The sequence below is a fragment of the Mesitornis unicolor genome, unplaced genomic scaffold (genome assembly GCF_000695765.1).
Source record: "Mesitornis unicolor isolate BGI_N332 unplaced genomic scaffold, ASM69576v1 scaffold41398, whole genome shotgun sequence".
NCBI classification, from domain to species: Eukaryota; Metazoa; Chordata; class Aves; order Mesitornithiformes; family Mesitornithidae; genus Mesitornis; species Mesitornis unicolor.
The window spans coordinates 5,652-31,846 of record NW_010200534.1 but is presented as its reverse complement, the minus strand read 5'-3'; the positions used below and the strand labels follow the sequence as shown (position 1 = coordinate 31,846).

The 26,195-nt window shown below is 36.6% G+C and overlaps 1 protein-coding gene across 1 annotated transcript in view; it reads left to right on the top strand.

Annotated features, from left to right (window-relative positions):
- The window catches only part of HEATR2 (HEAT repeat containing 2), a 27,731-nt gene extending 2,193 nt beyond the window's left edge, over positions 1–25,538 (top strand). Inside the window, exons 4-13 of the mRNA XM_010189790.1 lie at positions 94–209; positions 3,800–4,032; positions 6,783–6,995; positions 9,121–9,264; positions 13,477–13,645; positions 16,013–16,160; positions 21,309–21,459; positions 22,766–22,922; positions 24,704–24,895; positions 25,399–25,538. Of these exons, the coding sequence (XP_010188092.1) occupies positions 94–209; positions 3,800–4,032; positions 6,783–6,995; positions 9,121–9,264; positions 13,477–13,645; positions 16,013–16,160; positions 21,309–21,459; positions 22,766–22,922; positions 24,704–24,895; positions 25,399–25,538 (1,663 nt within the window). The remainder of the gene's footprint in view (positions 1–93; positions 210–3,799; positions 4,033–6,782; positions 6,996–9,120; positions 9,265–13,476; positions 13,646–16,012; positions 16,161–21,308; positions 21,460–22,765; positions 22,923–24,703; positions 24,896–25,398) is intronic.
- The last annotated feature ends 657 nt before the right edge of the window (positions 25,539–26,195 follow it).

Here is a 26,195-nt window from a genome sequence, read left to right as displayed (position 1 = left end):
CTGAATTTAAGAAGTCAGAGTTTCCAGAAGTCTTATTTTAAAATGCTTTTCTTTTGTGGGCACAATGGTATAAAACTCTTATTTTATGTCTAGGAAAGTGGCTTGGACTTACTGGGAAAAGATAGGCTTGCAGTGGGAGAAAGAGAATGAAGAAGATCTGAAAGATAAGATGGCTTTTAGTGTTTTGCCATCTCATTATCCCAAAGGAGGTAAGTGTTACACTGAAAGTGGTTTTTACTTGCTGAATAATCTCGAAGAGCTGTGGTGCAGTAATGACAGCAGAGCAGGATGTGTAATATTCATTACAAGATGTAATATTAGTAGTATCATAGGGGGTATATAGGACGTGTATATTATAGGTGGTATAGAGGTAGCATATATATAAAAATATAATATATAGTGTATATAAAGTTATTTATCATAGAATCATAGAATACCAGGTTGGAAGGGACCACTTTTAAGGTAAAAGTATAGTGCATGTCAGATTTAAATTTTGAAAAACATTTGTTCAGTAACTACATTCAAATTTTCCATTAATCCCAAAATGTATTTTGGAGAAAGAGTAAATGAGAAAACCTATACTGAAAAAGAGGTAAAGCAGTGATGCAGAAGCAGCAGAAAGTTGTAGCCAGCAGTCAGGTGGAAAATGGGCACAGAGATGACTGGGAAGGAAGATGTGATGAAGGAACCTGCAAGCTGAGTCCTTGTATGAGGACTAGGCACAGCATTAGTGATCCGCAGAACTGGCATGGAAGAAAGATTTCCAGTGTAATTATTTCAGACTTCTTTTTAAGACACTGGGATGCTAAGTTAAAATCTGTCAGCATACATGAAAAACATGGGAACAGAAACAATAATTTCCTTTATTAGATACAAAAGCCCAAGATATGCAGCATAGGTAGATTTTGGTTTTAGTACTGTGTGATTTATAGGTAGCTTTACAACAATGTTTGCAGTAGCTTGAAGCTTGTTTCCTGTCTCAGGTTCTTAAAGTTAATGTTTAAAAATATGCATTGGGTGTTGGTGAGAGAGGGGGTTTAAATGGGTCATTTATTGATTTCTATACTCATATTTAACAGAACAAAAACTCTTTTGGTGTGAAAGAACAAGTTCATGCTTGACTTGTGCCTACCTGACAATCACATCACAAAATACCCAGCAGCAAAATCCTTTCCATGACAGAGGGTTCCGGAATCCTTTCTCCTCTGAAATTAGACTTTGTTTTTCTTTTTTTTTTTTAAGTTGCTTTACTCAGTAATGCTTGAATGAAAGGGAAAGCACTTCATGATGGTGACTGGTTTGACAGAACTGTTTAGCTTTGAAGACAATCAAGTTGATCTGTGATCCTTTCCCATATTTTTTTTCTTATTTTATGCATGATATTACCTCAGGGGTTTGTAAATGGTAAACAATGCTTTTACTTCCACTAGTCATGGCAGAAATATATTTCTTTTTTTGCCAGTCAGAGAATATTTTAATGTATATTAACTGTTGAAGTTGAGTGTCTACGCTCCAGTCACTTATTTTGTAATGATCATGATATAGTGGAAGTCATCAAAGGTTTTACATGCTAGTCCTAGGAGGAGTTGTTATCGTTTATATTGCTAATACTGTTCAGTTTTCTCTCGGTGTGTGTTGGGTTTCCTGTGTGTTTGTGTGTGGACTGTATTTTTAGAAGGGACATCTATCAATTCATAAATTAAATGATATGAACTTTCTGAAATAATCTTCTTAGCGTAATAAATATGCTTCACAAATTTGGGTAACACTCCAGTCCTGCATTTAATTGTCTTTTCATGCATCTTGCTTGGTAGAAGGAAGCAGTTAAGGCTTGAATGTGACATATGTACACACTTGAGTCCCAACTTAATAGTGATTTTAAGATACAGTTTCCTGCTGCTTATCTTTACTTCCAAATTGTATGTCCTATTAAAACTCAGGCTTTACGTGACAAAAGAGAAGAAAAATGGGGAATCATCTACTTATTCCTACAGTTACAAAACTTTGTCAAAGACACTAGTATTCCTTAGTTTCAAGTAATAATTGGTGGTGTCTTACCACAGACTGTGTATGTATGAGATGTTATTATGTCTGTCTCTCCCCCATGTTTCCTCTCCACATACATGTATTGTTTGTAGTGTGATAGTGGTGTATTTTAACACTGTTGCTCTTGCTTCTGACTTACTCAGGGTCCTGGAATATCTTTTCACAACTGTGAGTTTATAGTACGTTTTACTTGGTAAACTCAGTCCACCTGTCAAGCTGATGAACCTGACATGTGAGCCCCGCTGTGCTTTGATCTCAGGATGACAGATATTGCAGGTCAGAGGAAGAGTAGAGTTAGACCTCGTAGCTGGTGGTGTCCAACAAACTGAATAGCTTTCCCTTGAGCAACAGCAGTCACTGCCTTAGAATACAGGTGCAGATAGTTTATAGCAGGGAAGTCTTTGACAGGAGTAGCTACAGGGACAAATGCCTGCTTTTGAACATCTGAAATAAAGGAACTGCTGATAAAGAGTGGTCCAAATTCTTTAAATAAAATTTGCCTCAGGTTGAATAGGATGCCAGTCTTTATTTTCTGTCTCAAGTTGATTTCTTTATTTGACCTCTTGCTATTCGTTGTCAGTTTTCATAATCCAAAATGTTATCCTCCATTGACATAAAAAGCAGCAATTCATGTCCTGATGCTTGAATGTTTGTGGTTTTTTTCCTACTCTAGGTATTTCTTAGACATTTTTATAAGCCTCTTGTATTCTTCAGGCCATTTACTTTAGTCTGGTTTCCTCTGAGCATTTGTAGTTACACAGACCAATGTGGAAAAATATGCTGAGACCACTCAGACATTTCCTTTCTGAGTATTTAAAGGAGAACTCTGTACCAGAAATAAAAAATGTGCTCATACATTCAATGTTTTTTGACATCCCATAATGAATAAGGTTCATTTCTCAAAACAGTGTGTGAACATTGTGGTGGCAACAATAAATTGGTGGCTCTTAGAGAACAACTTTTTGAATTTTGTCTGTGTAAGCATGTATAAAGGAAAAAAAATATCCTGCAGGAAAAATCACAAAAGTTTATTGCAGTTCTTTGGAGAACACTGTCTTAGCTTTGTGTAAAGTACAGAAGAGGAAGCTTGATAGCTGCTTGTGATATTGCTCAAGTTTGTTGGCTTGGTCTATTACACAGCACTTGAACAAGTCTTTTAATTTACTTGATACTTTTAATTTGCTTGATACACTTTTAACCTTTTCCTTTAGAGGGCACAATTGACATGGTCTGTTTTACTGCAGTTCATGTTCCTTGCACTAGTTGTGACTTCTACCTTTCTTTTCTCCTTCCAAATTACATTTAACTCGGTGATACCACAGCATTTGCATGTAAAAGTCTTCTGTTTTATCTCTGTGTTTCAGTTCATTTTTAATGGGATTTGTGTTGCTATAAAAATTGAAAGGAAAATATTGAGCTGTGTTTTCCTAAGTGGGTAATATCCCATAATCGTTTAAGTTCTCTTTCTCCTCCCTTTCTGTAAACACTTTAAAACACATAATCTAAGTTACCATTCAGTAATAAATACATAAATTTTCAGAGAGCTGTGTGGAGTGTAAATTCTGCAACGTATGTTAAAGAAATGCAGCTTGCACAGGTTAATTCCTCAACAGCATTTGGAATCTTTTGTTCCTTGCTGAAGCAGACACCCATAGCACTTATTTCAGAGCCTCTAAACTTTTCTAAGGGTTAATGTGCATTGCTTTATTTTTCTTTTTCCTTTTTTCCTTGTTTTTTGTTTATTTTCTTCTAGTGACTCGACCAGGACTAGGCTGTCGGGAACTCGTGTCAAGAAACCTCTCCAAAATTCTTCCAGGCCTCTGTCATGATATAACAGACTGGATTGAAAGCACTAGAATAAAAGCATCCCAGCTTCTGTATACATTATTGCTACATGCAGAGGATCACATAACGCAACACATGGAGCTACTGCTTAGAACTTTGTACCAAGCATGCTTGGATGAAGAACGTGATGTGGTTAAAAATGTAAGTTTACTCTGTTGAAGTATCTGCTGTACACTGAATAAAGACCCTATCCTTTGTAGCCCTGAGTCAGCCTTCTGAGGGTTGACCTTACCATGGGTCACTGGAAATTGCCCATAACTGAAAGACCAGGCTCAGGTTTTTATGGATGTTAAAACATGTGAGCATTGTACATACATACTATGTTAAAATAAATGTATTCTTGTATTACTGGTATGAAGACTACTAATAAAGTTATTTAAATACTCCTGAGTTGATATGCCAACTCCATGAAGCATTGATAATGATCTCTTTAAAAATCATAATCAGCAGATTATAGTATAAGAGCCTTGGGGCAACAAATTCCATTTTAAAAATGTGCAGGTCATGCCCTTTCAAGTTGATTTCACTTATCTCCCCCTGCTGCATAATCCAACCATCATTCCAACCAAACATTGAGGTATGTTTATTCCATGTGATACCCACATTCAGTGTTTGAATATTTGACTTAATGCTTTTAAATGCCTTTCTTTTTTTGTCATGGATTTTGTGAGGAATAACTAGTATCCTTTTTCCTCACAGTTGATGCTGTCAACACTTTGATCAACAGTATCAATAAATGCATGTAGTTGAAGACAAAAGATAAATTTAGCAGAGGATAGAAAGGTGTTCTGAACATTTTACAATTTTAGGAGAAAATCTTCTGTTCATGTTTCTACACAAGCAAGAGAACATATGTATAACAAAATAATAAAAAAATCTATGTAACTTACTTTAAAGCTGCGAATGTTATTGCTTTGAGAAATTGGAAGAATATATTCTGCTTACCAAATGCAAGGAGCCCAACCAATGTCAGAAAAGCCTAATTTAGGAAATCAGCTTTTCTTTAGGTTCCTGCTATCAATTGAGCTGTAGAGATTGTTAAATCCATTTCTGAAATGATCATTTTTCTTATTGTTTGTTTCCCCACAGTTTCTTCTTGTCTTTAGTGTTTCTCAGTACTAATTGTTGTCTCTCTCCTTTAATTTTTCCTGAATTGTTCCTCGTCTTCCCCTAATTCTGTTATCCCTTCTACCTATTTCACACCTTCCACCTCCCCTTTCAGAACCAGCATCTGATCTCTCACCATATTGCCTTTCAGTGTGGTTGAGTTTGTAAGATAAGGCAGTCACACAGCAGTCAATAGCAGAGAAAATTAAACCTGGAATATTGTCAGAAGTGATCTTACTATTTCAAAAAGGGGTATACAGGCCTTAGGAAATCAGTGGAACCCACATGGTCCTGCTCTTGTGGTCAAATTTCCAATCTAGTTCTTGTTGCTGTAAATATAAATTCAAAAGTATGTGTTCAAGCAGCACATAGTTGTCCCTTTCCTTTTTTTTCACCATACTTGTCTCTCGCTTAGAGTTCCACCAGTAATCTTCTCAGAGGTGCTTCCAAGAGATTTATTCGCAATTAGGAGATGGTTTCTGTATTTAATTTTATTCTCCCTTCTGCCAAAAATTAAGATTGAGCAACTTTTATTTGTGGCTGTCTTTGTTCTCCTTGGTGATGCTGCTTCCCAGGGTGCTGTGATTATCTCCTCTGTCATTTGTCACTGTAGAATTTGTTTCAGAGCAGCCACCATCTCTTTACCTTTTTTTTTCTTCCCCCCCCGTTAAAGTGAGTAGGTAAATACAGTCCTATTTGTATCTTTGAACTGTTTAGTTGTATTGACCTTTTCCAGTTTTCACAGTACTAAAAGTCTTTTTCTTTATGGCAAATATGGAGGAGGACAGAGTTCACATCTACATAGAGTATGTTATAACTGTTTCGAATCTTCATCTTTGTGAAAAGAAACAGCTATATATAGTGCAGATTTAAGCTATGTGCTTCCGTTGAGACTAAAAAAAATAGGATGCTTCAAGTTCTAATTAAGTGCAATTAAAAATCCATGGCTAAATCATTAGACTAAAAATTATATACAGAGGGAAATAAGCTTTCATGTTTGGGGAAATGAGCCAACCATTAAATAAAGGGGTTGGGAAGAAATGTTCCTGTTGCACGGGTAATGGTGCAGTAGTTGACTATATCTTTATTCATACACCTGATTGTAAATATTGGGCATCAGTCAGGGAGTAAGTTCTGGTGTGACAGTATTTCTTATGGAATACAATGTACCAATATGTGTGCAAGCCAGAGATGGGATCAAAGGGCATGAGTATCAGAGGGCATGAGTAGACAGTCGTTTAAGCCCTTTCTGTTGAAGTAAGCGATTGAAAGTAGTGGGCAGTTCCTCTATGGCAGTGCTTCTGCAGTAAACCAGATCTGTAATGTCAGTGTCAAAATATAGTACAATAACAAAAAAATCCTCTTCCAGGGTTGTATTGTTTTTGCTTAGAATAGACGGGTGGTGGGTGTGTTGAGAGCCTTCCTCAGAACAGCATTTGGAGGACAGAATGCTAAACCACTAAATCTGCAACATCTGGTTATTTTAAGCTAGAGACTTTATTACAGTGGAAGTTGAACACTTCATTTCTGTGCATTACTTTCTCATGGAAGTTTGTCTGATGCTGAGAAGAGTGCTTGCATGCCTTATTATGTGCTTACTGAACACATGTCAAGAAAATTTCTTCATGCATATAATAATTACTGAGCGAGTGGAAAAGGCCTACAAGGCAACCGCTGAAGCATTTAAAATAACAGCTGGAATCATAAAAAGAAAAAGCCCATGATATGTTGAATGGTCTTTGTTTTCAGGAAAATCCTCAAGTTATTTCTGTTCCTTTTTTCAGTGTGTGAAAGCAGCAGAATTGATTGGGACATTTGTTAGCCCTAAGGTGTCATTGAGATTAATCACATCAGCCTTTGGGAAGACACCTAAGCCATCTTGTATCATGGTTCTAACTGCAGTGATTCGAGGTAGCCCAAAAGAAATCTTGCAGCCTCATTTGACCGATCTTGGCAACACATTGTCACGAGCTGAAGTTTGTCAACGATCTGAAGAGGTAAGGATAACTGGAAAATACACAACAGACCAAAGTTTTAGATTGGTGGTTCTCCAACTTATTTTTTCCCATGTTCTCCCTAAGTGCTCCCATTCCTATCCTGCCCTTGCACGTCTACCCCACCCTGTCTCAGGATATAGTTGTGGACTTGTGTCTGAGTCAGAACAGGAGCTTCCTCGTCCTCCCTGAACTGTGTTGTGTTCTCTTGATCAAATCTGCCATTCCCAAAAATTTGCTAGCTGCCCATCCTCTCAGCAGTTTGAGAACTGTAAAAGGCTCAGGTAGTGGGAGAAAAATGAAAAGGTGTGACCAGGACAGAAGGTGTTTAATATCTACTGCAGTAACAGAAAACAGCCTTAGCTGATCCAGGGGCAGAATTTAACCCATGTTTTGAAATGCCTTGTGTTCTCAATCCAAACAAGATCGTATACTTCAATTGTCATGGGTCAAAATGACTGGAAACTTTTCACAGTCCATTGTAACTGGCAGGCCAGGTTTCCCAAGAAAGTTTCCTTCTTAATTTTATTTTTATTTTGTATTATTACTGTTTTCAGTTTTAAAAGGAAGGTACCCATATGCTTACATGTACATTTAGGAGTATGCTTTGTAAACTGTTGGGCATGGTTGCTTTCCTTTAAGCATGAATTCAGGAGGAAGACCTTTATAAATAGAAATTTGCTTCCACGTGTATCCTTACCTAATGACTGAGCCTGAAGACCATTTTCATTATCTCACATGAAGAACGTTTATCAATTGCTATATAAGGAGGTGAGACCTTCTCTTCAACGTGGAATGAATGTTCTTATCTTCCAGGATTATTATTATTTTCCTTCAATTGCTTGGATATGGAAATAGACGTTAGAGATGTGCAAGAACAGTCCTTACCATTTCCCCCCACAAATTAAATCTTTCATTCCACTGAAAGTTTGTTAGGCCTCTGCTCTTAAGATGACCAAAAAAGGGCCAGGGCTCTGCCTTCAGAAATCCTGACTTCATGTCAAACACAGATTTCCCTTTAAAACAGTTACTCATGTGTGTAGACTGAATCTAGCATAATTGTCTTTTTGAGCCAATGTAAGATATACGTTTGAAGTTCTTCCCTCATTAGGTTTCTTCCCTAATGGAATGTGTACCAGTGATGCAGGAATTAACCTTGATCTCTATGAAGCCAGTGATGATTAGGAACTCATATAACTGGAAGCACTATAACCTGATTGTTCAAATAACAATTCCCTGAAGTATATCTGCAAAATTGCTATGAAGTCTTAAGCTTACCACTTCCATTTGGCATTAGATACAGTAGACACATTCGTCTGCAGCTGAAGCATTTGGCAAAATTGTTCTAGCCTTTGGTCTTGGAAAACAATCTTTATTTTACACAGCAAATGCTGCATAGACACAGTTTAGCTAAGGATTGACCATGTCCATGAGATTAATAACACTTAAAGCTAACCTATTCCTAGACTTGATTTATTTTATGGAAGTAAATTTGTAACAATGACCCCTTCTGTTCGTTGAATGCAATCTGACAGCTTCGTGGAATAGCTGATGCACTTTATCGTTGAAGTTACTTCAAACTGACAAGAATATTGACTTCAACTGGTGTCAGTTGGATCAAGATAACATGCATTATATTGCATCAAATAAGATAAATTGGCTGAGATAAAAGCAGACATTCAGGTTTTCTTGGTTTATGTATTTAACCATTATTGTTCCATTCAAAATAGTCAAACATAGAATAATATTTGAAAGAGTTGTAATAAATATGTTATTAATTAACAAATTGCACTTCAGAATGAGAAAGTGCTATCGGTAAGCATTCCAAAATGCTTTGATGTTTTTATTCACAGTGGAGCAGTTGTGTGATTAAGAGCAGGGTCATTTATTTTGTTAACAGGACAAGGTAAATACAAATAAATGGTGTGGGAGGAAGATTGTGTTGCATTCTATTGAAGTAGAATGTAGGTAATCAAAAGAGCTAACATGAAATTATCATTATGTTATCAATTTAGGGGATTATACAGTACTCAGATTTTATTGCTGTCATTTCCCATATCTGTCTCTTTAAGAGAATGTTATATTTTCCTAAAAAATATAATAAATTTATGCTTTTATTTAAAAATAGGTCTTTTATATGGAGCAGTTGCTTTGTTGTGTTCAAGCATTGATTGAAGTATGCCAGGAAGACTGCAAAGAAATTAGCTTGCAGCTAATGAAAGTTTTGGTGACAGTAATGGCAATACCATCTGCTCAGCACCTTAAAGAAAAGGTAAGCTATGAGCTGGTTTAATATTTTGTTATGTTTGCTATTGGTAAGACATTTTGTCTAAACAGAGCCGTAATTATTTGTCTTGCTGTTAGGTTTAAACCACAAAAATCCTCATCCACAAAGACTGGTAGAGTTTAAAATGATTTGGTATTGCATGACCTTGACTGTACGCTGGGTCTGTCTCCTCATCTTTTTTCATAGCTGAAATTACTTCGGGTTAGTCTGTTTATAACAGATAAAGGCAACTTCTCCAGAAGAATAAATCATTAAAATCTTATTTGTATGAGCTTAGAACTTGTAAAATTCTACTAGTTTTGTTTGGGGATTGCTTATTTTTCACCGTGTGTGTGTATAGCAATCCATTTCAGAAATTATTTAGAAATATAATAGTTAAACATTTAGATACATACATAACTTTGAATTAATCAGATTCACTCTGTTAAACTGAAAGAAACATAAGGGAATACTTGGATTCTGTGTTTAGTCATAAAACTGTTTTGCCAAGATCTATCCCTATGGCACTGTTCTGTTGGTTAGTTAATATTCAGAAGTCACTATGAAGGCTGAAAGATCTATGAATGTTATAATTTGATGGTGAAAATATCAATATTTCTGCTTTGCCAGATCAAACAGTTCATAGTTGTTTGGTGCTACAGCTATTTTCAGATAACAGTTGGAAGACCTCAATTTAATGTTGAATCCTGCAAATCCCCAGGGCTGTCATTAGGATTAGCAGCAACAGATACTAGGGCCTTACACATAGTCAGGTCTTTGATGGAACTGGAGGACAGGGTAGGGCTAGGGTTAGGGTGGGACTAAAGCTGAGGTTAAAGTCTAGGGCAATAGTGGTGCCAGAAGAACTGGATGTACTGTTACATCTTGCAAAGACTGTACGCCTAGAATATACATGGTATTTCTGAGGCAAGTATTAGCTCCTAGGTAAGTGTGGTGGGCAGAAATCTCGTTCAGGAGTTTATGCTCATCATTGGATTCTGTAAAGTCTTGGGCTTGCTATTGTTGCTGGTTGAACTGTTGATGCTTACTTTTTGTAAGTGACTTACTTAAGTCACTGGATTACTGTTAATGTTAGTTTATAAACAGGAGCAAACACATGGCAAAGAAAAAAATTCAAAGTTATTTTCTGTTAAAGAACAAATCACCTATAGATCAAGAGCACTACTAACCTTAAAAAAAGTGATCGTTTCAAAATATTTTATTTTATCTTTGGGCAAACATCAGACTGATTTTACAATAGTTGACCTTTTTACCTCCCCACCAGAACCAAAAGTTTAAATGTTACAGGAATGCTTTAAAATTAAGGACATCTGTAGATACCATGATAATAGATGAGATTTTTTGGCTAAATATTCTCTTACCCCCTTATTTCTCTCTTCCTCTTTCTTCCCCAAGCTAAATATGAAATAAATCAGCAAACCATCCTCAGGTAGTACAATTGTGACCTGTCCAAGTTGCCTTTATCAAACGTGTACCTTAAATGCAGTGGCTATGCTGCTTCCTCTTCTCTTGCTCCAGGCATGGTATTCCAAAGGTCTGTGTAGCATCAGTATTTATGGCCCCATAGCTGACAGGCTGCCTCCAAGGGGGCATAAGCTTAGAAAACTATTCCAAAAGAAGTAAAATAGAACAAAGCTTGAAACAAGTATTGAAGAGACTGCAAGTCAAAGAGGTACAGCATGGACAGCCAGTGTGACAGTGGGATTTTGGGGGGAATTGTGTTTTGCTTGTTTTTTAAACAAACTGTCCAGGTAAGGCTTGGACAGATGGATCTGGTATATTTTGCAATATCTTGTCTGTTTAGCCCTGCACTGGTCTATAAAGTCATCAATGTCCAGTTAAAACCTTTAAATTCGTTCTCCTACAAAGAAAGCACTTTCATGGAGATAAACCCTGATTTTCATATACAGAAAAGTTAATCTCCCAAGATTATTAAAGGTTTAAGATGTTCCTGCAATTACAGATGATTTTTAAATTTGACAGTAGTTTGGAAGAGAATCCTTTTCCTCATTAGCCTGCCTTTCAGCAGATAGAAAATCTAGCAACAAGATTACGTAATTGCAGTGTTTCAAATTCATCACAAAGACAAATATGGCTTAGTATTTTGAAAAAATATATCATTTCCCCTGTTACTGACTATTCTAAAACTTAAAAATGAGCTTACAACTTGCAGAATGCAAGAAATCTGTGTTAAAATAGCTTAATACCATATAAAACAAATGTAATACATCTTTACAAGTATAAATGTATTACAGTTTTACAAGGATAAATTTGTTGCTCAGAAAAGAGGTCTGTGTTCAGGATCAAAAGATTTTGAGTATAAACATAAATTATTCAAAACCTTGCATTATAGAACTTCAGTTCAGTCCTTACTGTAAGGGGACAGGAGATCACAGAGATATCGGAGACCACAAGTGCTGTGACCTGATTGCGAGTGTTGCTGCTGCTCCCACTTGCTGAATTTTTGGCCCCTTTGCTCTGTGGTTTTCAGTGTTTCTGGTTGCTTGGGGCTAAGGAAAAAGATCAGGACCACCAACCAAGCGTTTCAGTATCACGATGAGGAGGGTGGTTTACAGCCCCAAATAGGCTGAAGCCTATCAGTTGTTAGTCTGTTAAGCAGGTATTGAGCTTGCCAGTGATTTAACTGGTGACCGAAAGATAAGATTTTGTTTCATTATCAGTGACCTGTGCTATCTTGGCTCTTCTTTTGGCACACACTGATTATTAGCTTGAAAATAATGTATCATTAAACTTGTTACCTTTCAGATATAGGAAAGAATATCACTCTTGCTATTTTTTTTTGTGAGACACTTCTTAATGAGAAGATATGCATTGATCTATTGATATACTTAATTTAATTCCTTTTTTAATTGCCATCTTGAAACTGCTTAAAGAGTTTATTTTAAATCACCTATGAGCAACGTATTATTTTGTATCTCTTTGTTCAATGGAAAAAAAACATCTAGCAGATTGTGGTGGGGTTGAAAATGGGCGACAGTTTCTGTCTTGACACATTCTGATATGTAAAATGTTCCAGTTACTTTACAGATAAATGAATATTTTTACATATAAGTTTTTCTGAGTTGTTTTGGCTGGCTGGCAGAAAAGGAGAAATCTATTGTGCTTGAGGCAGGCAAACCTGCTTTAAGAGTAACCTTTGCCCTTAGCAAATCCTGATTTATTTTTTTTCTAGAAATCTCATTTCTTTTCTCCACATCTGGTACTTCCACAATAGCATCTTTGTCTGGCAAGTGATTAGTCTGTAAAATTCTAAAGGTCCTAGATGTGTTTCAGCTAACTTGTGCAGATGAGTTCAGTTAAAACATATTAAAAATATGACTGCAATTTGTAGTTCTACTGAACCACTTCGGGTCAAATGATGTCACTCGTAGCACTGCACTGTCTCCTGTGCTAGAACAGGCCACACTGATGGCATATGTTATTTCTCAGTAGAGTGGTGTCTTACTCCTCAATCTTGTTTCACTGTCCACTGAAATTGCTAAGACTATAGGTGCTGCTTTCAGCATGCTTCTAATCTCCTCCTTAGGCAAGTTTTGTACCTCTGGTAGGAGTCTTATATATGTTTTATTTGCCTGTGTCATGGAATAGTCTTAAATGTAAATATAAAGAAGGTATTTGAAATGTAACAGTGAATTTTGGTACTTCTCCTAGGCAACAGAAGTTGAGAATTTCAAAATGAACCTGACCAGCTACTGTAAAGGGAAAGCATCTTGTATAATTAGAATTGGCCAAAAAAAGAAAAAGAAGGGGGAGAGGGGAAATGCCATTTCTTCTCTGAGCTGCAACAGCAACAGTACCCTGCTACTGTGAGAAGTTCTGTCTATGTTAATGTTTTAGAGCATTCTTAAATTAAGGGAAAAAATCACTACACCTTTAAAACTAGTAGTAGCTGGTTTATGATGTGGTTAGTTTTTTTGATTGGTTTTCATATGGATTTGCTATTATGTTGCTCTGTTCTCTATGATTTCATTTTGAGATGAGGGCAATTGTTTCACTTTGATTTAAAGTTAATGGGTGTAGTACAGGCAGACACTAAATATCAATCTTGATTGTCCAAACAGAACCTATGGCAATCTTGTATCCCTTCTGTTCTTGTAGTATAATTATGAGTTTTTTCTCTTTTTTTTTTTAGTATTGTTTCAGTTAAGATAAAGTATCCTGTCTGTGTTTCAACAGGTAGAGGAAACAATGTCTTCATTAGCCGAAGTGCAGCAATTGGATAGTTTTTTCCATCTCTACAAACAGCACATAATTCAACTTACGGAATGGGTTTCAGTATCACATGATTGTTGGACCTGCTATTCTCTAGAAATATTACAGTTAGATGTCATCGCAACCCATTCAGGTATGATTTATTTGGTAGTTCTAAAAAAATTAAGTAATAATCTCCATAGCCTGCAGACACATTGTGTTTTATAATGAATAGTGTAATATTCAGACAAGAATATGATGGAAAGCAAAACTGAAAATGTTGAAGCAGCTCAGATTCCAAAAGACTCCTTGGCTACAAGGAGCATACTAAAAGCACTTATGTAAAAGTACACTCTCAGGTAAATGAAATGGGTAAGGATTATAGGGAGACTATCTGATGTAGCTTATGTGTCCACAAATGTATCTATTTTTCCATCTAGTCATTAGTCTTATAAAAGATACTATCTTTTTGTACAAACATTTCCTCACTTACGTTCTTCAACACGTTACTGTATGTAGATTAGTGAAACACTTTGGCGTACGTTTCACCTAACTTCAGATCTGCACAGTGACCGTTTCTCCAGTGCAGTTCTCCAAACTGCATCCACAGGCAAGGGATACAGTGACAGGCAGTTCTTTTCACCTAGACACCCATTTAAGATTATTGAAATGGAAAGTCCTGTTTATCTGGCTTTTCTTTTTTCTGTTAGTTAAAAAGGGGATGTAGACAGCTACTTCAGCTACAGATGAAGTGTTATTATTGCTTCTGCAGATAGTTAAATGTGGACAGGTATGTCTTAAGGGGCTGTATCTTGTGCATTTAATCCTTCAATCTCAAAACAAAACTTCAACAAACCTGTGTGAGCCCACTTACTGGTCTGTGCAGCAATAAGCATAAGTTGTTTTTTTTAATCTGTGGAAAGAACAAAAAGTTTCTTCAGTGCAAGATCCAAGAGGCCAAATCTTCTGTATATTTGCACTCCCATTTCCGTGACTGGGGACTTCTAGACCGTTGTCTGTTTTCCTTAATGCTAAATAAATCATCAAATGTCTAGGCAAACATCTTGGCTTGCACCCAACACTGGTAATATGCTATTGTCTGTGTTTTCTGTCTGACACAGCAGCTCCTAGAGCTATTCATTTTTTTTGTTTTGTTGTTTTTTTCCTTTCTTTTCATTCCCACACATAATGTTGTTTCTAATCAATTTAATCAGGTTTACTCATTTCAAATGTCTCAGTTTTTACTGTTTTCAGGAATGTATGCTTAAGCTGAAACTAACAATGTAGTTTATTTTGTTTGTTTTCCATCTGTTGAATTTGCTGTTATCAGTTTGATATAACAGTATTATCTTTAAAATGTCTCAGAACTCACATGAAGCAACGTATTTTGAATACTGCGAAAATAAAAACCTATTTGTTGGCACAGATATTTAGCAAACTGTAGTTCAGCACCCTGTATTACTTCAGTCTAGACAGTGAAGATTTGGCAGGGGGAGGGTGGGTTATTATTATTTTAAACATTAAATTGCCAACTAAATGCTAGTGAACTTGTTTTGGAATCCTGAATACTTCAATCTGTCCATTCCATGTGTGAGGAATATTCTTGTCATTAGCAACGCCAAAGGGTTGCGTCTCCTTCTGGGAGGATTTTCTGAGTGACTGGGGTTGAATGGAATGCATATCACAAGGAAGCAAAGCTGAAGAAGTTCCTAGAGGAAAGCAGTTTATTGCAAACCTAGAGCAGAAGAAGTATTCTACAGTAAGAAGCTTTAAAATAAAGCATGTGTATGGTCTGTATGTATTCTTCCTCTTGAAAACCATGCAAATGTTAATCATTATCAAGGAGAAAGGCGCAAACTTCCTTCTGTTTTGGGAAAATCACTTCTTCAAATGTTGAGATAACAGCTTGGCAGCAAGGGGGTCAGAAATCATCACAGGATGTTAAAATGTTAACAAATGAGAGAATTAATTTGGAAATTATTTTCATTGCAAATAGTAGCTTCTAATGCCGCATGTGGAAAAACTGGAATGAAGAATCATGGCCATACCAGATTCAGTATAATTTTTCATTCAGTTCAGCAAAACCAGAACTTCTTGAACAGCCTCAAGCTTTCAGAGCTACATAACAAACAATCCCCCCCATATGCATTCATCTACCCAAAATGTCATCACGTATTGCTGCTCCTAGCAAGCAGCAGATGCCATGGTATGTCCATGCTTCGCAATGCAGTGCGGTAGAGCAGGACCAAGCTGGCTAAATGGCCTGTGGGTAAACCAACCTTCAGGGAGCACCATGCAGCCATGGCTATGACTGTGGGTACCAGAGCCCACGGAGAGTTGGCTTCGGTATTCGTGCACTGCCTAATACGATGTAACAGCGATACAGCAACAGCTGAACTTTCCATTCTTGCATGGCATTACTATTTTAATAACAGGCTTATTACAAATTTTACAGGCATGTTACACATCTAATTAGAACTTATTAATATTCTGAAATAAGTCTTACATGTTTATTTTCTAGGTCCTGTCATAGGTGAAGCTCTAAATAACTTTATTCTCATTCTTAAGACGTGTCTTCAGCCAAACAAAGATCCCCAGATGCGGTTAAAACTTTTCACTATTTTATCACAGTTGCTCCAGAAAGCAAATGAAACGGTCAATTCTCAGGGGTAAGTAGAGTTCTGATTTCACACAGCTATTTGAACACTGCAGTGGTATCAAAAAGTAATGACCATGGTAGTTACTTGACTCCTATAATTGTGTCCACGATAGCATGTCTGAGAGAAAGAAAGACTTTCCCACCATCTTGTACAGCTTATTTTTCCTGCTGTGTTTTTTAACAGTGCTTAGAAGGGTGGAGTGCAATAATTTAAAAAATAATAAAAATTGAAGACTTCCTCCACTGTAGCCTTCCTACCTCTGCCACTATGGAGAGTTAAAATGGATCATGCAGATCTGGATGATTTTCAAAACATAGAGAGCTATAATTGAAAAGAATATATGTTAGAAAGCTAAAATGGGGATTCTTATGAAAGAAATATGGGGCAGGTATTTATTTTTGGTTTGTTATTTTTCTCATTTTCTCCCAGCCAGCTCCTAAATCCTTAAACTTTGCATGTAGTCATTGTAAGGAAACAATAAAACACCCCCAAAAATGGGCATTTAAAGTAGTCCATGATATAGCATGGTGTTTAAAAAGCATTAAACTATATATTTGATAAGGAATTATTATTACTCTCAGTGACTGATGGTGGAAATCTCCTGTTGCTTGGCACTATTAGTGCATTGCAACTACAATCTAACTGTAATTTATGGTGCTTATAAAATCCCACCGTTTATAACAATGCCAACAGTGCGGCTCTTTTGTCATTATTAATTTAGCCCCACTGGTAGTACAGACACTTCTGCCAAGTTGTCCTGAATACATAAACCATATCTGCTCTGCTTTTCCCAGTGCCTGCTGCATTTAGTATGTAAATATATTCTGATGCTTTTTTTTTTTTTTTTCATTTTTAGCACTTTAAAAAAATCAATCACAATAAGCATTCTTCCTAAAGGTACTTTGATAGCAATGGTCATTTAGACTTAAAAGTTTTTTCGTAATTCTGATGAACAAATTGGGACTCAGTGGGCATTCTGGTACATTGAACATTCATTGGTTGGTAGGAATGTAGATGTATTTTTACCATTTTTAGATATATTTAGTATATTCATGGCCTGCATCCTACAATGTGGGGAGGAGTAGGAGGAGGAACTCCGGTATCAATCTAGGTATGCAAGAATCTTCCTAAAAGACAGAAGAGCACTTTGAAGACTATTTCAAGTGTTCCATGATCTGCGTATTTGTTGTAAGCTAATCTGTTGTATCTCAGATCTGTATCATCTAACTGAGAGTTCAAAGACCTTGGAGCCAAGAAATGTCATCTCATGTGTTCTGTGATGCCCTGAATGCAAAAAATAATGCTTAAGTGTGTAATAACATATTTCGGTCTGAAAATGGGATAATGCAGTTTCAGTCTTCTATTTATTTTTTATGGCCTAATTTTACTGTCCTTTATTTACTGCAGGATACATTATTAGCTGCTGTTCATCTACCATACAATCACATTTATTATTTTCTACATTTGTTTTTAAAATATTAAATATGCTCATTCTTTCAAAGTATTTAATCAAATTCAGACCTAGTCAACAAGTTAGTCTCACCAGTATTTCTTCTCTATACATTTTCAGTTATCTGGTCCTCCTGCTCTTCCTCCTCAGAAATAGCATTACATATTATGGCAGAATAAAATTTGAAGGACTGAGTTAAATTCTCTATTCTGCCTCTCATTGTGATCTATGGAAAATCACTTAGGCTGCATCTAAGCAGTACAACAGGTACATTACATGGCACACTGCAGAGTCCTGACCTGCGGTGTTCCTGACTAGGGTGGGCAGGAGGTAGGAAGGACTTCTCCATTAACAACACAGCCTTACTCATTCTTTATTTATCACCTGTACAGTGCAATTGGTGGCACTTGCCTATCTGAAAGTCTCTGAAGTGCTCAGGTAAGTATGTTGTTAGGTCGCATAGGTACTACTGGTAGGGCAGGATGATCAGTGCAGGACCATATGGAGGACATCATCAAAGAGTAAACTTTTGTTTTGGCAGTAGTCCTAGTAAATAGGATGAATTAAAAAAATCTTTCATCTGCAACCCTGTCATTTGTATGTATAACGGAGCACAAGAGGGGAAAAAGCAAACCAGCCCCATGAGCTGTCAGCTTCACTAGGATTCCCAGGAATGGGAAATTACCAGTGTGGAAAGAATAGAAGAATATGTTTCAAAGTAATACTGTCAGCGATTATGGCCACACATCACACCAGATCTCTGCAGATAGCAATGATGGAAGTCATTTAGCTCAGGGCAGTATGAGTCAAGATGAGATACATCCAGCGAGGGTAATAGACCTGTTTGGTCAAAGAAAGACTCCTGGCTAAGGATGGCCCAGTCCAGCTCATAATGAGGTGCTATGTCCTCTGAGAACAAGAGCAATGCAATGACTTTTAAACCAGTAGGTTTATCTTCAGAAACTAAAAAGCAGCAGAGGGAGCTAAATGACTCTTTGAAGTCTTCTTGATCCTACTTATCATTGTCACACCAAATGCTTTCATGTAGGAAGTAACATGTAAAGTTTTTGTGTTTGAAAAGTTGTTTCCAAAACATTTTTGGAGGTTTTGATTTGTGAAAGCAAATCCAACTTTGCTCTGAATTACCTGGATTTAGGATGTTAAGTTTGTAAAAACTAAACATATACACAAAAAACCCCCAAAACACAACAATCCACAAACAAACAAAGCCAAGTGCAGCAGTGCCATATAAGCAGAAAATGAGCCAATCCAGAAGAAAAAAAAAATGCTTAAAACACAATTAACATGGAATTGAAGTTTAAGTATATAAGTTCATAAAATGAGGGTAGCCATTTTAATGTAAACCCAAGGTCTACTTTGTATATCTGCATAAGAGCTAGGTATTATTGTATGCACAGATCATGTTTTAGTTGTTTCCTGTCCTTTTGAGAATAAAGTCTCAACTCTGTAAATGCAAGTAGCACAGACAGGGTATGGTTCTTTCTTTGGAATTACTCACTTTTAGAATTACTTAGATATACAAGAGTAGGATTTGAAAATGGAAAGAAGGGAGTATTTAATTGCATCAGCAGCAGCAGAAAAATACATCTTAATGGGAATGAGAGATTGTGTAGTGAAGTAGTAATAAGTTCTGGTTACACAATCGCATTCACTGCTGGCAGTAATTTGTTTAGTGCCTTAAAAACATTCTAACAGTTTAGATAGGAAGGTTTTCAGTTATTTTACTAAACACAGTTGGGTGGTCATCTAATTTTGTTTGAGTCTGACACGGCCAAGTCAGATAATTGCCAGATATTGCTTTACTGATTCTGTTTTCAAGGCACTAGAATAAATATTCTCACAAGTAGCATAGCATTGTGGTTAACATAATGGTAATGGAATTTACCTTTATGTTTTGACAGACTGGTTTTTCTTTGCAGTTTAACGGAAGGCTTTATTGAAAACAGAAGCAGCTACTGATCAGATAGCCCAGTGGCACAGAGAGCTGCTTTTTTTTAGCTTTGGAAAAGGAAATTTGGAATGATGGTGATCATTAGTTATACTTTTTTCTGGCAACTTTTAAAATAGAAAATTATTAATTCTCAAAAATGTGTTTAAAATAGTAAACCTGAAGCTTTTTGATAAATTTAGATGTGTCTAATGGGACGTCAGATTTCTTGTTATTCATGAATCTGAAATGCCATCTGCTGGACAGGATGCGGGAATGGATCTCTGACTTCCTCAGACACACTCCCTTGGCCAAGGCGCTGAGCAGCAGCCAGGTGTATCTGTTTTCATCACGCTGAAGACGGAGATTTTCAGTTTTGTGTATGTGCAATAGATAATTAGGACCTGACAGGCCAGCTGGTCATGCTTTAGTCAAGTTACACCCAGATAACGAGGTCTAACTGCAGTAGGTAAAGGGTAGTTGCAGAGAAGAAGTAGATACAATTGTATTTCATATTAAATTGATGCAATATTATTATAGCAGTTTTTATTGCTGGATTATCATTGCTGGATTATTTTGTTTTTTGCTGTTGTGGGGACTTTTTTTTTAAAGTACTCAGTCATAATTGTCTGTTGTTAACATCTACCCATTATATTCCTCCTGTGGCTTGGCACGTCTCTGTAGAAGCCACTTATTCATCCGGGAAATGTGGGACTTCTAGAAAACAGTCAGCCACAGCTTCTTCCCTTTCTGCCAAGCACCAGGGTGGTGATGTGTGGTTCTGCACTCAGGTGGCCACAGTCCAGGTCTGCGGGAAGTTATAACAGAGTGGGACACAAATTGGGGTAGATTTAGCCTGTTATTTGTCAATCTGGTTTGCATGCTGCCAGCTGCTTTTTTAAGGCACAGTGAATAACTGAGCCTTAGTAATATAGTCACAGGCCAGGCACACATGTCTCTGAAGCAGAAAAGTCTTTTTTAAGAGTCTTTTTGTGTGTAAGATCTGTATCTTTTTCTCTAAATTTAAAATTGTTTGAGCTGGAATTAAATGAGTGTGGGGGAATACTGCCTATTGCAATTGCTGATTCTTGCAACAACTTTTAGTATTCTAACAACCCATTCAGTAGAGGAGGAGGGAGAAACATCAGCAAAAATATTATGTATTTGTGTGTTTGCAATGAAAATAAACTATTACTGGAACTGGCACCATCAGAAAATCATACAGACCTCTTATCCTTAATGGGGACAAGTTTCTGAGCCAAGTGAAAACTGAAGTATTTTATGCAGACTCCCTGCAATATCAGCAGTTCAGGTCTCATCAATAGCATTCATACTTTTCACATTATAAATACTTTTCACTGGACAGTCTCATAGGGCCTTACAAATATTAATGAATCCTCATAGCATTCATGTGGGGTGTTATCTCCACTTCACAGACAAAGAAAATGAGACAGAGAGAAGGTAAGTAGTTTACCAAGATAACACAGTGAGGCATGGGCATCATCTGAAGTGGGAGAAAGTCTAGCCTCCCTTTTCCATGAATGCTAGGTATTTGTTTAAATATTATCTAGGAAAATTAAGTTATGAAAAGCTTATCACATCCATTATAATCACATTGGTTTATAAGATTTTATTTCTGTTTTACAGCCTTTTTTTTTCTGCCTGTGTTTCTATGACAGAAAATTCTCTTTTCCATCCTGTCAGCCTCTTTATCACTTTCTCATGAACCTTTATTTTGCTTTCTTATTTTTGGCTTCAGGCTGTTCCCTAGCTACCTTGAGACTGTGATAAAAGACATACTGTCTCCTAATCTGCAGTGGCATGCTGGAAGAACAGCAGCTGCCATCCGCACCACAGCTGTATCTTGCCTTTGGGCTCTTATTCACTGTGAAATGCTGTCACCAGAAGAGGTAAATTCTCTCTTTCTCATCAAATGTACTTTGAAATCTTAGGCAGGAAGACAAAATAAATGCAAGGGGGAAAAAAGAATAAATCCTTATTGTAAATAAACCTTTCAGATGGACATATAGTTTTCATAATAAAATTCATTAATTGTAATTGGGTATCAATAATTGAAGTGATCAGTAGTGGAGTGACGATGACGTCCTAATGAGAGACCTGAGGCCAGCAGTACGGTGAGCTGTAGAACTTGCCGCGGTCAAATTTTGTAGATATTTGTTCTAGCATAACATTGTTCTGCAGCACAAAATATTAACCACTATTAGCACAAAAACTTGGGTACTTGACATTACTGCATCCCCAGCCAGCGCCTGTGCAGCCGCATTGGAGCTAGCCAGGACGTGCTTTTGTGTTACGCGGCAAAGACAACTTGTCTGGTTGCCTTGGAGCCCACAGGTCCATTTAGGGGAAAAAAATCTAAAAGATTCCTGGAAGGGGCAGGAGGACTTGAGATGAAACTGAAGTGGAGAGCTAACAAGGAGTATGCTTAAAGAAATGTTATTTGCTGTAGTGATTAAGAATTAATTGAATCTGAGGGTTTTTGAAGCTGCTTTGCTCACAAAAATGGCATTTAGAAATGGTGTTCTGAATAAATTTTAAATATAAGGTCATTTTTAAAAATATACTTAAAATATTATTAAATGTTCATAGTCTTTCTTGTCTTTATGACAGACCTTAATTGAACAAAGTGCTTAAACTCATGTAAGTGATTGATTTCACATATACAAAAACATGTCTGTTGGAGACTGCTGTTCTAGTTCAGCATTTTTTCTGAATCAGTTCCCTAATGCCTTTTTCCATTACTGTGTACAAAATGTCAAAAAGTCAATTTATGAAACTCACTAAAATGTTGCATGTCAAGTCTTTTTTTTAAAAGCTTCCTTTTAGAATAAGAGCACCATCTACTGGTACAAACACATAATCTCCAACTCCCAATTATTTGAAGTCTTGCCAACAGGTTTTTTTTAAATAAAAAGGCAAGTAAGTTTAAAGCCTTTACAAGTTACATAAAACTCATCTGCATATATACTGAGTGATCAACTGGTGGATTTTCATTTCCCAAGCTTGCTTAGAGACAAAAATAGAGCTGTGTAACTTCAAGATTTTTAGGTTAACTTTTATGGTTAACTTTTTCTTTTTAAATTAAGCAAGTCAGTAATGCTCAGACCTAATGGTAAGTGGTGTAACTAATATGCATATTGTTTTAGAGTGGCTTGAAAAGCTGTTGTTATTTTATGCTTTTGCTGTTAATTGTAGGTCTTAAAAGTCTCAGATGAGCTAATGCCCCAAATTATTGCTGCCTTGGATGAAGACTCTAAAATTACTCGACAGATGGCTTGTCGTATTGTTGGTATGCTTTTAAAAGTCTGTGGGAGGCAGTTTGATGAAAATAAATTTACCAAAACTTACACAGGTAAGTGTAAACATCTAATTTTATTTTTTTTAAATAAAGATCTCTGTGTTGAAGAATTACACTTGCTTTTTTACCTGAAATATCATAGTAGTTTAGTTTTTAAGGACTAAAAGCATCACGCTGGAGCAGTAAGCAGATTGTCTGTATAGCTTTAGGATTCTCTGTGCTGGATGTCCACCTCACCGGCAGATTCACTGCAGCTGGCAGCAGTGAAAGTGCTAACACAGACTTGGGAAGGACAGAAACTGTTGTGTCACTGTGGCATCTGTCTTTAGTGCTGCGTGAAGAGCAAAAAGCCTTTAAAAGGTTTGAGGTGCAAATAGGGGCAAATGTTATGTAGACTTGGTTTCTCAGTCATTTTTATTTCACTCCCATACAGATATTCTAATGTTATTTCTGTATTCTCTCTCCCAGTATTATAACTATTAGGGTAATTCTTCCTCAGAGTAATTTTACGGATATTAAGGAAGTGGAAAAAGTAAAGTACTGCACAAAATCATACCATTAGCAGCATTTTTGTGTATGAGAGATGGTTTAATATCTTAATCCTGCAAAGACTAAGACATGGTCTTAAACTATCATGTGAGACTGCTTGAAGTGCGTAAGGCACACATACACATTTTAGAAAATCAAGGTGTTAAGCACATGAGGAGGTGGTGTCGAGTGTGACTCCAACAGCAGTTGCTTCTTGCAGAGCCTTTCTGTAGGACTTCTTCAACTACAGGTTTCATTTCAGTGAGGTGTTGTATTGCAGGTGAGTTAATGTCTTTTGGAAATGTCCTCACTCCTGTTTGAGAAGTATTCCCAATGTTATTATGCATTAAACCACTAGATGGAACTTCACTCAACGTTACTGTCTTTGCAAGGCTTGCCAGGGTTTCATCTGCATTGCTTCCTAGTTTAGACTACATGAAATAACGTTCTAACTATAGTGAAGGCAGAATAGTAATGCATTATATAAATGGTAGTCACATTGATCTCTTTGCTGTGCTTCAGAGTGCCAAGAGCAAACCATTTCATTGCACCATAAATAGACCTGAATAGGTAATGGGTTGGTGTTTTTATTTAAAAAAAAAAAGGGAAGAAGAAAACCCTAATCTAGCGTGCTGTAGTGTCAAATAGAGCTATTATCTGTAATGCTTCTTGGGATGATGTTTAAATGCTAAGGAATGAATCAGGAGAACTACACTCTATGCTGTGTAACAGGATTTATGTTCTCAGAACTGTATACAAATAAATCAGACTTTCCCAAACTCAGCATCTTAATGACTGATACTTTTTCTTACTGGCACAGCAGAAATCTAACAAACATTTTTATTTTGGGGAAATACATGATCAGACAGTCGTCAAAGTGCATCTTTGCACCTTGCATATTCAAGTAGTCTGCCATGCAGTCATTCACTGAAACAGTAATACATGATAAAAATACTGTGCTTTGCAGAGCATAAGAATACTTAAACTATGTATTTCTGTAATGCATTAATAGATATTCACAGTACCTTGTTAGGAAGAGTGCTAGAGAATGTTCAATGTCCAACTAATCTAATAATTTTGTTTAAATAACAGTTCTAATGTTTTTGACAACAACAACAATCTAGACACAATTCACAGTGTGCTTTCAGGAACAATGTACTACATGTATTCACAATGTTCAAAAGGCAGAAATATGTCATAGATGCAACAATAAATTCAGCAATGACAAAATACACTTGTTTGTTGAAACGCAAAAGATACCCTCACTGTTCACAGTGCTGTTTGGTTGTGTTTATGCTCCTTTTCAGAAGTTTTAAAGCGTCTGGACGATGCTTCATGTGATGTACGACTGGCAGCTGCTCACACCTTAACTAATTGGTTTAAATGCTTAAAGGACAGTGATGTGAAGTCTGCAGTGGAAAATCATATTGAGTTTCTGTACCAAGAACTGTTGATACATCTCGATGACCCAGATCAAAATATCCAAAATGCAGTCCTAGGTAAGGCTTTCAGTCATATGTATTTTTAACAATGCTTTTTAAATAACATTTTCAAGTGTTGTATTAAAATAACATACAACTAGAGGATAATCCTAACAGGCTGGAAGCTTTCCTCTGGATTTCAGTGAGTGTGAGCTCAGACCTCCATGCAGAATGTAGGGCTTTACTGAGCATTCACCAGAGCAGAGTATTGTGTATCTGGTGTATCAGAAGACTTTATAGATGGTAAACAGGATATGGAGCATAGACACTAATGGTTGCAGGGTGTGACCATGTCCGAGCTTGCTTGATGGATTCTTTGGAATTTGTTGGTGTATCAGTCTGTGTTCAAGCACGTCAATATCAAAATACTGACCTCGGTAAATGAGAGAGGAATCAGGTTTTCATGACTGCAGAACTTGTAAAAGAACAACTTCATAACCTGGTTTCAGCTACTTTGAAGGAACTTGGATAGAGAAATGCAGAACGGCTAATGATGTGTAAAATGTATTTTTGTTTTACAGAAGTTTTAAAAGAAGGAAGCGTTTTATATCCAGAACTGCTCGTGAGGGAGATTGAAGGGGTGGTACATAAGCATCGAACACCGGACTATTGCAATCGACTACTACAGCACATTCAGTCAGCCAAAGAGTCAGCTTTATAAATCAATGCTGAAATTATTTTTAGTGAATTATATGTGAAATCTGTATGATCTGGATTACTTTCATATTTTCATTTGCATAAGAAAGGCTGAGCAATAAATAGATTGTTTTTTCTTTCTAAATTCACTATTGGCTCATTTAAAAGTCATATTGGCTCAATTCTATGTTCTTTGCTGTTTGAACAGTTCCTTGTATTTGCTAGCAATAAAACAGTGTTTTAATTCACTTTGCATTGGAAGTTTTTCAGATACGAGGTTTAAAGGAGGAATGTGTTTTCAGGAATTTGACACTGTAACAGATTTTATTTAACAAAGTAAGAGGCAAATGGCAAAGTTACTAATGTAATTCAGCGAGGGCTCAGTCTTTCATGGAGCCTTTCAAACTCTGGATAATATTCAGATGTTGCAGAGTCAGGTCTGTGAGAATTGGTTTTATTAGGAAAAAAAACCCCAACAACCCACAAACAAAAAAACAACCACAAAACCCCCCAGAACCAGCCAACTTCTCTTGCATAATGCAGTAAAATTTTATAATGTTTTCAGTACTCACACTCATTGTGCTGGTGTAATAGAGACATATTCTGAGTAGGCATCAATAAAGGAATAGTTTTTATTGTCATTGTATTACATTTCATGACTAAGAATAAATCTAACCTTGTT